The 16,482-nt window shown below is 42.7% G+C and overlaps 1 protein-coding gene across 3 annotated transcripts in view; it reads left to right on the top strand.

The window, feature by feature from the left end:
* Positions 1–16,482, top strand: part of EFCC1 (EF-hand and coiled-coil domain containing 1) — a 99,277-nt gene that overhangs the window by 67,177 nt on the left and 15,618 nt on the right. For all 3 annotated transcript variants that reach the window (XM_056804778.1, XM_007500332.3, XM_016424538.2), the window contains exons 3-5: positions 8,417–8,586; positions 12,190–12,325; positions 14,781–14,946. In XM_056804778.1, coding sequence (XP_056660756.1) covers positions 8,417–8,586; positions 12,190–12,325; positions 14,781–14,946 — 472 coding nt within the window. The remainder of the gene's footprint in view (positions 1–8,416; positions 8,587–12,189; positions 12,326–14,780; positions 14,947–16,482) is intronic.

Genomic DNA, 16,482 nt, shown 5'->3' with positions numbered 1-16,482 from the left:
AAACAAGCCAGAGTAGTTTGGATCTGAGGTCCTAGGTGAGCCAGAAATGGCAGCATGAAAGCAAGATATTAGGAGGATTCGAGGTGGAGTCAAAGAATGTTGGAGGCAGCCAGGTGGCTCAGGGGATAGAGTGCTGGGCTAGGAAGAACCGAGTTCATATCTGGCATCAGACATTCACTAGCTGTGTGACCCTGGGCAAGCCAATTAACGCTTGTGTGTTTGTCTTGATCCACTGGAGAAGGAAACATCAGACAAACCACTCCAAAATCTCTGCCAAGGAAACTCCACGAATAATGTGGTCCAGAGGATCATGAAGAGTCAGACAAGACAGAACAACCGAATAACAACATAAAAATTAGGAGTAGGCATGTCAGTGCACTGACTTTCCCAGTGTCTGATGCCACCTACCTGGAGTCAAACCAAGTAAGAGAAAGACATGAGAAACTGAGGAAGAAGCAAAGAGTATTTTAACCTATTTTTCTCAGCAGAACGAGCATATTCAGGGAGAGGAGTCCATTAGATACAGAAATTAGTCAGCTTTTATTGTGTGAAAGATGAGGAAGAAGAAAAAGAAGAATAAAACAGTTTGAGGTTTGAGGGTCAGGGTGTAACATCAATCTTTAAAATTTGTTTATTTATTTTTGAAATCTTTATTTATTTAATTAGTTTAGAATATTTTTCCATGGTTACAAGATTTATGTTCTTTCCCAGCCCTCCCCCAACCGCCTCCTGTAGCCAACATGAAGTTCTACTGGGTTTTATTTGTGTCATCGATCAAGACCTATTTCCATATTATTGATATTTGCACTAGGGTGGTTGTTTAGCATCTACATCCCCAGCCATATCCCCAATCATATCCCCATCAAATCATGTAATCAAGCAGTTGTTTCTCTTCTGTGTTTCTGCTCCCACAGTTCTTCCTCTGGATGTGGATAGCGTTCTTTCTCATAAGTCCCTCAGAATTGTCCTGGATCCAATATTGCATTGTGTAACAGCAAATTCTTGACAGTAACTTGGGGTGACTTTTGGGGTCTCAAGGAGCTAGGCTGATCATTGCTATCTAATCTGGAACTCTCAGGAGCCCCTCCTGGTGAGATGATGATCATCTTATCAAAGGTTCCTAGAATTCTTCTCAGTCCAGGTCTTGTTGGTACAGTTAGGGCAGGGTTCAGTTCAGAAAAGGGTCCCCATTTCTCAAGCTTAACTATAGTCACAAAGAATTATTGTTATGTATCAGAAATTCCTAGGGAAATGGAGGCTTGGGCAAATCCAACCAATTATTCAAGTCAGCATTCTTTTCACTTTCTCAGGAGGGACCTTAGGGTGTCAGACCTGGAAGGGACCTGAGAACATAGAGTGTCAGAGATGGAAGGAACCTTAGAATACACAGTGTCATCCAGAGAAAGCTCTGTTGAAGTCGGATGGATACGGATCAAAGCACGCTGCCTATCTTTCACATCAGTGTATTTAAGGCTTTGGTTTTGTACATGTGTGTACCCTTACATATTGTGACCAATATGGAAGTGTGTTTTGCATGATAATAAAAATAAAAATTTTTAAATAAATAAAAGTATACAGAATGTCAGAGCTGGAAGAAGCCTTAGAAGAGAGGAGAAATGGGAAGGAATCTTAGAACCCAGAATGTCAAAACTGGAAGGGATCTTAGGACAAAATGTTAGAGCTGGGAAAGACCTTAGAACATAAAATGTTAGAACTAAAAGACCCCTGAGATCTAGTCCAACCCCTTCATTTCATACCTGAGAGAGCCGAAGGCCAGAGAGCTGAAGGGACGTGTCCAATGTCACACGGCTAATCTGTGACAGAAGCAGACATGGTCAAGTCCTGAGCTCTTTCCGCAGACACTCCTTTAAGGCCTCTGACTCTCTCTTTGTGAAGTGGGGATAGTAATACCTGCCTGCCCACCTTCCAGGATTGTGAGGATCAAAGGAACCAGCAGGAAGACTAAAGAAGTGTTTGGGGAAGCACGAGGCTTTTGTACAGGTCAAGTATTGTCATGAAGCATGACGTGTGCTTGCATTCCTATCCCTGAGCATGTCTGTGCACGTGCATCTACCAATCAAAGAGCTTCAAAGTTTGGTTCTGTTTGCATGACCTAATAACAGCTGGTGTCAGGCTCTGGGGTCTGGATGGGGAGCAGAAGGGGCAGCTATGACTCCCGGAGAGCTCTCAGCAGCTCTCTTCTGCTCCAGTTGTCTTCCTTCCACATTGTCCTGGGGACAAAGGTCTCCAAATACATGGTGGCAGGCCAGCTGCTACCAGGGCAACCCCAGAGCCTGCGTTACCTCCCAGGCAGAGAGGCCAGGCCTGCTCTCTCCCCCCTGTGGTCTCTGCTCTGTGGGGTTGGAGTGGACTGACGTGGCCATTCACAGACAGCCCCCCCCTTATAAAATGTTTAAGGGAGATCCACCTCCATTCCTTCCTTCCATTACATCCCCTTCTACTCAGGAAATGGATCAGACAGGCTTGTGTAAATGGAACTCTTCTCTTTGCAAGGTCCTTGATTTTATGCCAAGTAGCACCCCCACCCACTCCCCTAGAATCACTACCAAGTCCAGCCTCATCAACCCTTTGAGTATGGATGTCCCATTTATCTGGGATGGTTCTGCAGGAATCATAGATATCAATTTAGAGCTGAAAGAAACCATAGAGATAATTGAATATAACCACACCCCCTACTTTATAGATGAGGAAACTGAGACAAACAGGGTTAAGTGGCTTACCCAAGGGCACACAGCTAGTTTGCCTTTCCCTTCTCCAGCTTATTTTACAGAGGGAGAAACTGAGGCAAATGGGGTAGAGTGACTTGCCCAGGGTCACACAGCTAGTTTGCCATTCCCTTCTCCAGCTTATTTTACAGAGGGAGAAACTGAGGCAAACAGGGTAGAGTGTGTGCCCAGGATCACATAGCCAGGAAGTGTCTGACACAGGATTTTAATTCAGGAAGAATCTTCCTTACTCCAAGCCCAGAACTCCATCCTCTATACCACCTCTCTGCCTTTAGGTAGCTGCTGCCATTAAGCAAATCCTGTACCCTCTTTGAGTCCCATAAGAATCATACATTTAGATCTGGGAAGAATCTTGGGCCTTGTCAAATCCAACTTTGTCATTTTACAAAATCAGAAAGTCGAAGTGACATGCCCAGGGTCACACACCTATTAGAGAGCAGAGCTGGGACTAAGACTCAAACTCTGTGATTTAACATTCCAGCCTACCTGCCAACCTTCCAGGGTACTTATTTCAGGTCACCTATTTTGTACTAAAGGATTCTCTGTTGGGGACAGGTAGGTGGTTCAGTGGACTGAGATCCTGTGTCCAAATCTGGCCTCAGACACTTCCTAGCTGGGTGACCCTGGGCATGTCACTTCTCCCCCATTGCCTAGCCTTTGCCACTCTTCTGCCTGGAACCAATACACAGTATTGATTCTAAGGTGGAAGATGAGGGTTTAAAAAAAAACAACTATAAGAAGCTGCTTTTGTCCAGGTCACAAAGTGAGTCTGAGGCAGAGATGGACCAGCAAATTATCTGAATTTACATCACCCTCCCCCCAAAAAAAAGAGCTTCCCAAAGCCCCTTAAGGTCATCTTTTGCATCCACACATGATCGGAGCCTTGAATGGTCCTTTTGAGCCCAACCATCTGAAGCTCCCTCTTGTGCAAAGGTGAGTGACAGCCCAATGGTGGTGTGGGAGCCTCCATTCTCATGGCTGGCTTTCCCTTGACCTTTAAAGATAATGCTATTATGGCAAGATCAGGAAGCACCGCATCTCATTGGGGAAATCTCTCATTGAAATTCTTTGCAGCCACATTATTAATTCTCAGAAAAATCCAAAGTATGTTTTCCACCCCCACGACTCTGCAAAAAGGCCCAGGAGAATAATGGTTTTCTTCTGGGCCATTGTTTGCCAGCACTGCTGAGCCTGTTAGAACAACCCTGCCCTTGGCCTGGTGGCTTTAGAAATGGATGGCAGCTGGGTTGGGTCAAACAAAAGCTCTCCGGGATAGTTAACAGTCCCTCTTGGCAGCCAGCTTTGCTTTGCTGCCTAACAAAGGCATGTGTGGAGTTTGGTTTCTAAGACTTCGGCAGCCTGGGTGAACTATGGGAAGGATTTGGAATCATTCTCAGCAATTCCCTTCAGCAGGTTTTATTTAAGCAGGACTACCTAAAAAACTACTTTCCAGGGATTGGCATGAATATACACATACATGCTATTTACATATAGAATCTATGATATGCAGTATTCTATTCTATACAAAGGAGTGAAAGCCATTCACAAATAGATCTGTGGTCAGAGGATGTGAATAAACACTTTTCAAAGAATTACACTCTAAAGGAGCACATGAGAACACGCTCTAAATCAAGGACAGTAAAAGGAATTCCAATGCAAATTGGCAAAGACAACAAAGATGGGAACATCCATTGTGAGAAGGGTTGGGCAAAGATTTCCATTTGGAATCATTGGAGAAAAGTGACAAAACTGTTCACGTTCTTCCACCCAGAAATCTCCCTCCTGGACTTTTACCCCAAAGAAGACAAAAAATGAAAGCGAAGTCTCAAAATATACCAAAATATTCATAGTACATTTGCTCTGGGAGCAACAAACTATCAACAAAGCAAGTACCCACTGATTGGGAAATGGGGGGAAATAAGCCCAATGGCATAGGAATATAATGGAAAATTAATGTTCAGGAAGAAATGATAAATACAAGGAATTTTGAGAAACATGGGAAGAGTCATATGAACTGATAGAGAGTAAAGAAAGTAGAACCAAGAAAACAATATACGCAGATATATAACAATGCAAGTGGGATCACTAACAGGAAAATGAACTTTGGTTAGTAGAAATACCAATGAAGATCCCAGAAGAGAGGGAAGGCAATAGGGCACATACACAAGAAAAAATAACATGTTAGCAAATAATTAAGTAGATAGGATCAGAGATTTAACATTGACATGAAACTTAAAGTGCAAACCCAAGCCTCCTCATTTTACAGATGAGGAAACTGAGGTCCAAAGGGATTAAATGGCTCTCTGGAAATCATACAACAGTAATGAGAATATGCAGACAGGTTCAAGGACCACTTCTAGAGAGAGTGATCAGGGAGGACCTCATGGAGGAAATGGCATCTTGGAAGAAGGGAAAACTGTCAGTAGATGGAGGAGAAGAATGTGAAATGTATGATGGCAAGAAAGAAAGGAAGGATAAGATGGTGAAATGGTAGCTCAGTTTGGCTAGAATGTAAAGTATGTGAGAGGGAATAAGTAGCATGCAATAACAGTGGAAAGCTAGCTTGGAGTAAGTCTTGTATGTTCGAATGAAGAGTTTATATTTTATTTCATAAGAAATGGGGAGCACACTGAAGAATTCTGAGCAGGGGAGTGATGCAATCATTTAATGCTTTAGGAAGATTCCTTTGGTAGCTATGGAAAGAATAGATTATTGAAGGGAAAGATTGGTGATGGAGAAGAACATTTGAAGACAGGTTTTAAAGTCAATAGCAAGAGTCACTCAGAGGCCCAAAAGATCTAGATTATGAAGTTAAGTCATGAAAAAGGTAGTTATGAAAGACTAATGGTAATAGTACTTTTGAGACTTCAAATTATATTATAGAGTTGTTGTTCAGTCATTTCAGTTATGTCCTACTCTTCACAAAAATCCCTCATTGAGAGTTTTCATGGCAAAGATGCTGTATGAGTTTGTCATTTCCTTCTTCAGCTCATTTTTACAGATGAGGAGCTAAGGCAAAGTTAGATGACTTGTCCAAGGTCACACAGCTAGTGAGTGCCTGAGGCTGGATTTTAACTCATGAAGACAGATCGTTCTGATTCCAAATCTAGTGTTCTATCCACTAAGTGTCTAATCTAATTGCCTTTATTACAGAGTTCTCTATATTACATGGTAATATCATCATCAAAACTATTTGGTACTGGTTTAAAAACAGAAAAGTTGATCAATAGAGCAGATTAGACAAGGGAGGATCAGAAAAAATTGCTATCAATAACCCAGTGTTTGATAAAGCTCAAAGCCTAAATTACTTAAGAAAGAACTTCCTATATGACAAGAATTCGGGAGTCAGGTAGAGCACAATTTGGCAGAAACTAGTCTTTTGGGTTTGTTTGTTCTACTTTTAAAAAATCAATTTTATCTTCTTCTTGCATCTACCATTCCCCACCACAAAAGTAAAAGAGAACTCCTGTTATGGGTACATAAAATCAAACAAAAGAAATTGTCACATCAGCCATGTCCAAAATATACATGTCTCAATCTGCACTGACTCTATCACCTATCTAACTAGAGTTGGAAACAATATTTCATCCATCCTGGGCTGGATCCTTTGTCATCGTGGCTGGTTGATCAGAGTTCTTAAGTTTTCCAAAGTTGTTTTCTTTATTGTTTGAAATAAAATGTTCTCCTGGTTCTCACTTTACTCTGTATCAGTTCATATGAGTCTTCACAGGTTTCTCTGAAATCATCCCCTTCTTTACTTCTAATAACACAATATTATTCCGTTATTTTCATAATGTATTCAGCCATTCCCCAGTAAGATCCCAATAAACTCAGAAGCCATCCAGCTCAACCTCCTCATTTTACAAATGAGGCCCAAGACAGTTACATGAAACATCAAAGACTTGATTTGTACTCAGGTCCTCCAACAATATTCTTTCCACTGTACTAGTTAAACAAATAAAAGATATGAACAAACTGTTCTCAAATCGCAATTTGTATTGCAAACAGTTAACACCCACATGAGAGGATGCTCCAAATCACTAATAATATAAATGAAATACAAAATCAAGAAACCTTGTGATTTCACCTCATACACAACAATTTGGCAAAGATGAGAAAAGATGGGAAGAGTCAACGTTAGAGGGGTTTGTTGTAAGCGTGTAAAATGGTCTAACCATTCTGGAAAGCAATTTTAAAAGATCCAAAGAAAGTGACTAACATGCCCAGCCCTTTGACCTAGAGATTCTACGAGTAGGTGTATACGTCCAGAAGGTCAAAAAAGAAAAACCCCATATCACACCAAAATATCTAGAGGAACATTTTTTTTTTGCAGTAGCAAGGAATCCTTAAGAAAATAAATGACCATCAATTGGGGAGATGAACAAACAAATTATGATACATGAATGTAATGGAATATTTTAATGTTATAAAAAATGACCTTGTCACCTCAGAAAAGTATGGAAAGATTTAGATGAACTCGTACAGAACGAAGTAAGTAAAAGCAGAAAAATAAGATACATAATGACCACAACAGTATAAGTTGAAAGAACAACCACAATGATAAAACAATTCCAAATGAAAGCTACAAAATTATGATGGCCAAACTTCTCCTCAAAGGAGAAATAGAAGACATCTCCCCTTGATTCTTTGTTGTTCTTTCCATCTTGAGTATGGGACAATGGACTATATCATCAGACTTTAAAAAAAACATATATTTTTTAAACCATTACCTTCCATCTTAGAATCAATACTGGGTATTGGTTCTAAGGCATAAGAGTGGTAAGGGCTAGGCAATGGGGGTTAAGGGACTTGCCCAGGGTCACACAGCTAGGAAGTGTCTGGGGCCAGATTTGAACCCAGGACCTCCCATCTCTAGGGCTGACTCAATCCACTGAGCCACCCAGTTCCCCCCCCAAAAAAATATTTTAGTTTTATAATTTTTTTAATTTTTTTAAATTAAAAAAAGTTTTAATAAATTTTTTAAATATAAGAATGATCTTCAGGGAAGCAGGGAATAGAGGTAACACAATGGGGAATGTAGATGATATAAAACAAAAGAAAAGCAAATTTCTTTTTAAAAAGACAATTTTAATAATCCAGGCAATAGACCATGAGATTCTGAACTTGTGTTAGCAAGGGGAATATAAAGAGACGGATGGACATAAAAGCTTATCATTATGAATGTTAGAGCTGGAAAAGACTTTAAAACATAAAAAGAGAAGAAAGACTACAGAATGTTATTAAGAGCTCGAAGGAAATTCACAGTTCGAATCAGTGCAGCCTCCTCATTTTGTACTTACAAATCAGTTAATCCCCAAAGAAACTCAGGCAGTCATAATGTGTTGAATAAAACCTCTGGCTTGATTGCATGTTCACATATTCATGAAAATAAGAGTGTTTGGGAGCTAGACAATGCCTCCAGATTGCACAGTCCCTGGCATGAGAAATAGCAATAACTGACCGAAGGAACCCCCAACTGTGAGGCCATCCAGAGCCCAATGAATGGCATCCCATGAGGGAGTTGGGAAAGGGCGGATGGTAGAACATCAATTTTGTTCCCCTTCTTCTACAATTTGCATTTCCCTTCAGGTATGATGTGAAATCTGAGCTCCCCCTATTTGAGTCTGGCAAAATTGATTTTTTTCTCTCACTCTATCTTTACTTCACAGGTCAGAGATCAGGAAGCTACCTGCCCCACTGAATGATCAGGCAATGCCCCAAGAAGATGGAGAGTCAGAAACTGAAAGAACTTCCTCTCCTGAGCAACCAGATGGAATCTCTCCCCCTGAGGGGGCAGGAGCTTCAGGAGACAGTATAAGCTGCAGAGATGCAGACGAAGGTTAGATTTGTGGGAGTTGTGGCTTTGAGATCAGTGACTTGGAGAATGAGGCTAAGGAGGACAGGGTGATGGGTTCGGTTTTATGTGGCTGACTCTGCTCTGGACCGTGGCAATAGATGGCACTCCCAAGCTTGGCCAACCATCTCGCAAAGATGTATACTGATGAGAGTCTTCACAGCCACCATCAACAGGCTTGCCTCCCTGTAACTACAGCCTCAGGAATAATGATATGATGGTAAATGTTTCGTTTTATAAATCCTTAACTTCTGTCTTAGGATCAATACTGTTTTGTTATGAGGCAGAAGAGTGGTAAGGGCTATGAGATTGGAATTAAGTGACTTGCCCAAGATCACACAGCTGGAAAGTGTCTGAGATTAGATTTGAACCCAGGATCTCCCCTCTCCAGGCCTGGCTCTCACTCCATTGAACCACCTACCTGCCACCTGGTAAATGTCTGACAACCAGCTCTGATGAAGAGAGGAGAATGTACTTAGGATGAACTTTTAGCTTAATCTGCATTATTAGCATTTTCTCCATTAGTTTCATAAGTCTAGACAATCAACAAAACAGTAAATCAAGCCCTGAGTTGTATTTGCCAATTTCCCAAGATATAAGTGATCAGCTGGTATATTTAACAAAATTGGCTCTTCTGAGTTGGCTGGAGCTATCCAAGATACCAGGGGATGTGAAAGATCACTCTTGATGACCTCAGAGTCCATTTCAACTCTTGAGATGTATGATTCTATAATATGGAAACAGAGTAGAAACAAAGTTCAGTATGAGGAATACATTTTACTGATTGTAGGATTCGGGGTACTAAGTCTGAAATTGGAAGGAACCTTAGAGTCCACTGAGGCTGCCTCTTTATTTTGCAGATGAGGAAACTGAGGCAAAGTGGCAAAGTGTCACACAGCTAGTAGTAAGTGTCTGAGGTCGACTGAGTAGAACACAGATCTTTCTGATTTCTAATTCGATGCTTGCTTTCCTTCAACATACATCTGTCCAAGTTCAATCTGTTCCCTTCTCAGATTTCTCCAAAAAGAAAGTCTTCGTTTTTCTTCTAATTTCTCTGTACCCTGCTCTTGGTTAGGGACAAGCCACCCTGATGAGTTCCACTGACCTGCCAAGGAGTACTTTTTTCCACATCTCCAGCTTCTGATCTCCCCTTCTCTCTCTTACTCTCCTCTCCCTCCTACCTATAGTGGAAAGAATGCTTGAACTTGGAGTCAGCCTGAGTTTGAATCTCTGCTCTGACACAAGCTTCCTAATCTTAGGCAAAATAACCAGACTCTTTAGTTTCCTCCTATGTAAAATACAAAAAGCTCTTTGTAAAATGTGAAGGGTCAGAGACAACAAGGTAACTCAGTGGATTGAGAGCCAGATTTAGAGATGGGAGATTTGGGGTTCAAATCTGGCCTCAGACACTTCCTAGCTGGGTGACCCTGGGCAAGTCATTTAACCCCCATTGCCTAGCCCTTTATCACTCTTCTGCCTTGGAACCAATACACAGTATTGATTCTAAGACAGAAGGTAAGAGTTTAGGGGGGGAAATGTGATGGGTTGTATCATTATAAGTGAATATTAGTATTATTATTGTTGGGTATTTTTGTCATTCTTGGGAATATTAGAATTATTGTTGCCTTAAACACATGGTTCCACTCTCCCACAGACTGCTCTCTCCATAGTGAGAGGAGAGCATCTGCCTATAGAACATACATGGAGAGCTCATGAATATAGCTGGGACAAGTCAGGATCCTAGGGCTCCGTCCTTATTGGATCCCCTCTCTTCTCTTCCTCCCCTAAAGAGCCTCCAATGGCATCTCTTGGTCAGGGGATATAGATCATTAGGCTCCAAGCTCTTTTCTTTGTTGCCACAAACTGCTGGGGTCTCTCATTGTCTTTTTTTCCTACTGTCTCGCCATCTGCCACTGTTTCTGTAGAGGGGACCCTCTGCTGGGTCTCCACTGTTGCCACCTGTTGGATCTTCCCAGATTTACAATTGCTAATCCAAAGTCAGAGCCAACCAGTCAGAGAAACCATTGGGTTGTGTATTGGTTCTAAGGCGGAAGAGTGGTGAGGGCTAGGTAATAGAGGCAGTGTCTAAAGGCAGATTTGAACACAAGACCTCCCATCTCGAAGCCTGGCTCTCGATCCACTGAACCACCTAGCTGCCCCACTTTGTCTATCTTTTTAACTGAGGTCAGTCTAGTATTTCACTTAGTGGAAGGAAATCCTGTTTGGCTCCTATCTTATGCGTGGTCTATGCAAATCACCCTAGAAGCTTCAATTAGCAAGATTGAAAGGGGATTGGTAAGGCTGCCAACCTTTGCTAGTAAGTCATCTTTGTTCGCCTTTCTTGGGAGGTCTCCATTGGACCTCCCTGGGAGATCTCCTACCCACTCAGGCACATTCAATAGGAAGTGAATTACTACAGCTGGTCACAGAAGGGCAACCATCAAGGGTACATGTTGACTCAGTACACCTCTGTCCCCTTTGGAGTGACCTCAGTACCATGCCCACAGCAGTGCCACCCTCCCATCCAAAAAAGCTCATAGTCTTTCTATCACTGCCTACCACATTCGGCCAGAGAATTTGGGCCAAATGTCCATGGTAATCCCCCCAAAATCCAATCACAAGAAAATACTGAGGGAGCCAGAAAATAAAGTCATATCTTATGAGGGATATCCCGGGGATTTATGTGCCCAAGAATGAAATTAGTCTTTGTCCAGGAGGTGGTCCCAGAGTCTGAAATGCCCTTAGTGATAACTTCTACTATTAGTTCTTCTAGACTCAATGAGGGGCAGCTGGATAGCTCAGTGGATAGAGTGTCAGGCCTGGAATCAGCAAGTCCTGGGTTCAAATCTAACTTCAGACACTTCCTAGCTGTGTGACACTGGACAAGTCACTTAACCCAGTTGCCTGGCCCTTACCACTCCTCTGCCTTGGAACCAATATACAGTATTGATTCTAAGAGGGAAGTAAAGGTTTTTTAAAAATTGATACAATGGCAAAGAGTAAAATTTCCTGCCAAAAAAAAAAAAAGACTTTAATGAATCTCTGATTGCCCCAACATAGGTATGCCCTTCAGTAGTACAAATCACAGCCCTGACCTATTCTATTCTTGCTCTTGTCCTCCCATAAATTTTGGATAGAGGACCTTCCCCATGCTTTGGAGATCCTCTTCTCTTGGGCAATAAACATTCCAGGGATGCCCCATGGGTGCACCAGGGCAGCACCCAGACTGTCCATCTGCTATCCCACCTTACTGATACATGACCAACAAGCCCAGCTCCTTTACTGATCACATGACTTGGATGATAGCATATAGACCACTTCACTGGAGAGGCGGAAGTCACCTGCCTCTTATTGCCAATAATCTTCTAGCTACTGAGAAGACAACTCTCGGCCGTGTTCCAGAGCTCGACAGATCTCATTTCTGCAGATTACTCGCCCTTTGTCTTGCTGTTTCTGCCCCATAATAATATACGATTCCTTCTAGCCAGCAAATAGAGCAGTGTCACCGCTCGTCTTTCCTACCCTGGGAAGGACTGCGGTGACCTGGCTTTGTAATAAACTCCAGCCTGGGCTTCTTTCTCCCTGCAGGAGATGAGCAGCTGTTCCGCTCTGTGGAGGGTCAGGCAGCCTCAGATGAAGAGGAGGAAAAGTGGACCGGGGAGCAGCAGACCCAGGTGGCAGAAGTGAAGAAGCTACTGGCCCGCATTTCTAGCTGTGGGAATGGGTACGTCTCATTTGGAACTGAGGAATCAGAGAATAGCATCTCTGCCCCTGACCCCATAGAATATGAGCTCTGTCCTTGTGGACAGGGGCAGGTTCTATTATTGTGTCCAAATCCACAGTGGGGTAGAAAGAACTCTCGTTCTAGGGTCAGAGAATGGAGGTTCAAATCCCAGTTCTGTTACTTACTGCTCATGCCAAATCATCTAACCTACCTGAGCCTCAATGTCCTTATCTGTAAAATGAGAAAGGCTGACCTCAGTGGCCGCTGAGGTTCTTCCAACTCTTCATCTTTAAATCCATAATCCCATGAGTCCTAATGTCTTGGACACAATAGGTACTTAAATAACTATCCATCACTGAGTTGAGTGGGAAGGGGCCTTAGTTCTTTACAGAAATGAGTGGTCCTGATGATATGAGGAGCCCAGGATCAGAAATGGACTCCCTTTCCTCTCAGGGAGTCTTGGAAGATGCATCGCCCCAGGACAAGACGAATACTTTCCCTTCCAAACACCATCTTGGCGTTTAGAAACAAAGAGTAGTTAGGGCAAGGACAGCATCTTCCCTAAACTTGGTATCTCCCCCGAGAATACCTTGTTCAGTGCTCTTTGCACAGAGTAGACTGAATGAATGAAATGGGAAAAAACACAAGAACCGAGTCCAGAGCAGCCACATTTTTAGCGTCGGATAAGACTTTATTTCTTATTGATTTCCTTTTCTAATCTGCTCCAAAGGATGGGAGTTTGGGAGGCAGTTGGAGGGGGAGAGACGGTCCTGGCTGAGACTCCACTGGGGTTATGGAGAAGCCAGAGGACAGCATGGGAATTCTGAGCTTCTTGGTGTTGGAAAGCTGGAGGCAGAATCAGAGAAGGAAACAACCAACAGCCAACTCCCAGTGCTGCCTGCTTCTCAATTGTACTATAACCACTCTTAGAGACCAAGCCAGTTAAACGGGGCTTGTACCTTTTCTTGCCCTGGCTGGTAGGGGTAGGGATCGGGGAACCACGTGCCCTGGCATACTGGCTTCTCTAAGCAGGAATGGACTGTGCCCATTTCTGAGGCTCAAGCAGGAGCCAGGTACACAGGGGCTATCTCATGCCCTCTTATGATGGGGGCTAAGCTATCAGATGGAGTCAAAAGACCTGCCAGCACACCAATCCGAATGCTTCAGACTCAGTTCAAATAGTAGTTCTTCTGAAGGATCTCAAAGACTTCTACAAGCATTTTTCTGATCTATGCTCATATCTCTGGGCATCTACTGAGTGTCTTCACTACACTATCTACTGGGTGTCTACACTATCTACTGGGTATCTACACTACACTACACTACACTGAAGGATAGCCCACTAGCTTCCCCTCAGTGGCCACAAGTCTATTGTTTCACTTACCATAGGAGGCAAGATTCAAATTCAGATCTCAATTTATTCCAAGGTTAGCCCTCTATCTACCTCTCTATGAGTTATCTCCATGCTCATGAAGGTATTGTGTGAAAACTATCAAATAGAAAGATTTAGAAACAGATCCAGTTGTGGTCTGGAGTCTGGTGTTGGGCATCCAAGGACCAGCCTAGCTAAGGTCAGAGAGACTTACTACCAGAGAACGGACCCTCAGCTCAGAAAGACCCTAGAAGCAGCCAATATTATTGTCCCCACTTTACAGAAGAGAAAACCAAGGGTCAGAGGGATGAAGTGAGGTACCCAAGGTCACACAGTTAATAAGCATCAGTGGCAAGGTCTTCCTGACTCCTATCTGTTGCTCTACCTTCTACAACACAGTGATGGAGTCTTTGGATCACAGAATCTCATGAAACTATTTCATAAAGCTTAGGATTGCCATTCTTTCTTTGCAAAGGCGGAGGACCATGGGTATGGAGTATTGCATATACTACCAGACCTAATAGATGGTTTAGTTAAGTTTGTTAAAATGCTATGTTGTGGGGGGCAACTGGGTGGCTCAGCAGATTGAGAACCAGGCCTAGAGACAAGAGCTCCTGGGTTCAAATCTGGCTTCAGACACTTCCCAGCTGTTTGACCCTAGGCAAGTCACTTAACTCCCATTGCCTAGCCCTGACCACTCTTCTGCCTTGGAACCAATACACAGTATTGATTCTAAGATGGAAGGTAAGGATTTAAAAAAGATGCTATGTTGTGTTTTCCTTTTCTTTTCTTTCTATTCTTTGTCCCAAGGGAGTGATTTCTGGGTAAGGGAAAGGAGGATTCATGGGATCATAGATATAGAATCAAAAGGGATTTACCATTCAGTCCATCAACCCACACTGCCTTTTACACAGGTGGGGTTTAGGTGGAGTGGGTGGAAATAGGGAAAGAGATGGGAGACAGTGACCTCAATAGAAATCTCTGTTAACCCCCTCAAAACAAAGACAGGTACCCAAACCAGGGAGCCAGGGCAGAACCCACTGGAAGGTTCCCATTACTGTTTTGCTTTCTCCTTTAATGCAGATGTGATGACAAAACAGCCAAGAAGCTCATGTCCTACTTCGGCCACTTTGGCAGTGATGAACACACCAGTGCCCTGGGGGAACTGGGGGAGCAGATTGTTACCCTGACAGAGCAGCTGGGAAACATGGGTCAAGACATGAAGGTGCTTGACCTCAGTGACCAGGAGGTGAGATGCCCAAGGCAGCTTGGCCCAGCTTTCACATGAGGAAGCATTTCATCTTTGTCCTTTTAGCTTACGAGGCAGGCAGCCCACTCACTAACCACATGAAGCAAGAACTGGTCCTCATTTCCCCCTTCCCTGCCTGCCAGCTGCCTGAGAACTTTTGAAAAAGTAGACAGACAGACAGATAGATAGATAGATGAGAGAGAGAGAGAGAGAGAGAGAGAGAGAGAGAGAGAGAGAGAGAGAGGGAGGAAGGAAGGAAGGAAGGAAGGAAGGAAGGAAGGAAGGAAGGAAGGAAGGAAGGAAGGAAGGAAGGAAGGAAGGAAGGAAGGAAGGAAGGAAGGAAGGAAGGAAGGAAGGAAGGAAGGAAGGAAGGAAGGAAGGAAGGAAGGAAGGAAGGAAGGAAGGAAGGAAGGAAGGGAGGGAGGGAGGGAGGGAGGAAGGGAGGGAGGGAGGGAGGGAGGGAGGAAGGGAGGGAGGAAGGGAGGGAGGGAGGAAGAAAGGAAGGGAGAGAGAGGGAGGGAGGGAGGGAGGAAGAAAGGAAGGGAGAGAGAGAGGGAGGGAGGGAGGAAGGAAGGAAGGGAGAAAGGAAGGAAGGGAGGGAGAAAGGAAGAGAGAAAGAGAAAAGAGGAGGAAAGGAAGGAAGGATGAAAATTGGCAGAAAGATAAAAAACAAATAGAAAAATAGAAAACAGTCAGAAAGATCTAGATAGACAGAAAAAGATAGAAAAACAGAAAGAGGTAGATAGAAAAAAAAATAGAAAAAAAGGGAAAAGGGGCAGCTGGGTAGTTCAGTGAATTGGGAGCCAGACCTAGAGATGAGAGGTCCTAGGTTCAAATCTGGCCTCAGACAATTCCCAGCTATGTAACCCTGGGCAAGTCACTTAACCCCCATTGCCTAGCCCTTACCACTCTTCTGCCTTGGAACCAATAAGATGGAAGATAAGGGTTTGATTTTAAAAAATGGAAAAAAAGACAGAAAGATAGATAAAAACATAGAAAAGCAGACAGAAAGATAAAAATAAATAGAAAAAAAAACAGAAAACAGACAGAAAGATATAGATAGAAAAAAAGAAAAATATAAAGATGTAGATAGGAAAGATGGATATATAGAGAGAAAAACAGTCAAAAAATAGGCAAATAGGTTGATAGAAAAAAGACAGATAGATAGGCAGAGATTCATTTATTTGTTTTTGCCAAATTCAGGACCCAAGGTTTCAAGTAACCCAGTCAAAAATGATAGTCCAGTCAATTTTCAAATGAAAATAGTTTCTGTCCCTTTAAACACAATCCAGTGAAATTTGGTGCTGGCCTCCCTCCCTTTTTTTGAAGATGTGGAGGCTTATGGGTGTGCTGTATCTACTATCAGATTTGGTTAGTTTTGTTAATTTAACTGATTTTTTTTTTTACTCTGTTATAAGGATAGCTCTCTGGACAGAGATAAATTGGAAATGATGATGTATAAAAGCTAAAAGTGTTTTATCAACAAAAATTATTGATTCATGTTTTAGCAAGAAAAAATTTAAATGTAATTTTTTA

This window comes from Monodelphis domestica, chromosome 7 (assembly GCF_027887165.1).
Source record: "Monodelphis domestica isolate mMonDom1 chromosome 7, mMonDom1.pri, whole genome shotgun sequence".
Classification (NCBI taxonomy): Eukaryota; Metazoa; Chordata; class Mammalia; order Didelphimorphia; family Didelphidae; genus Monodelphis; species Monodelphis domestica.
Note: the sequence above shows the minus strand (reverse complement) of the source record. Positions and strands in the feature narration are given on the sequence as shown.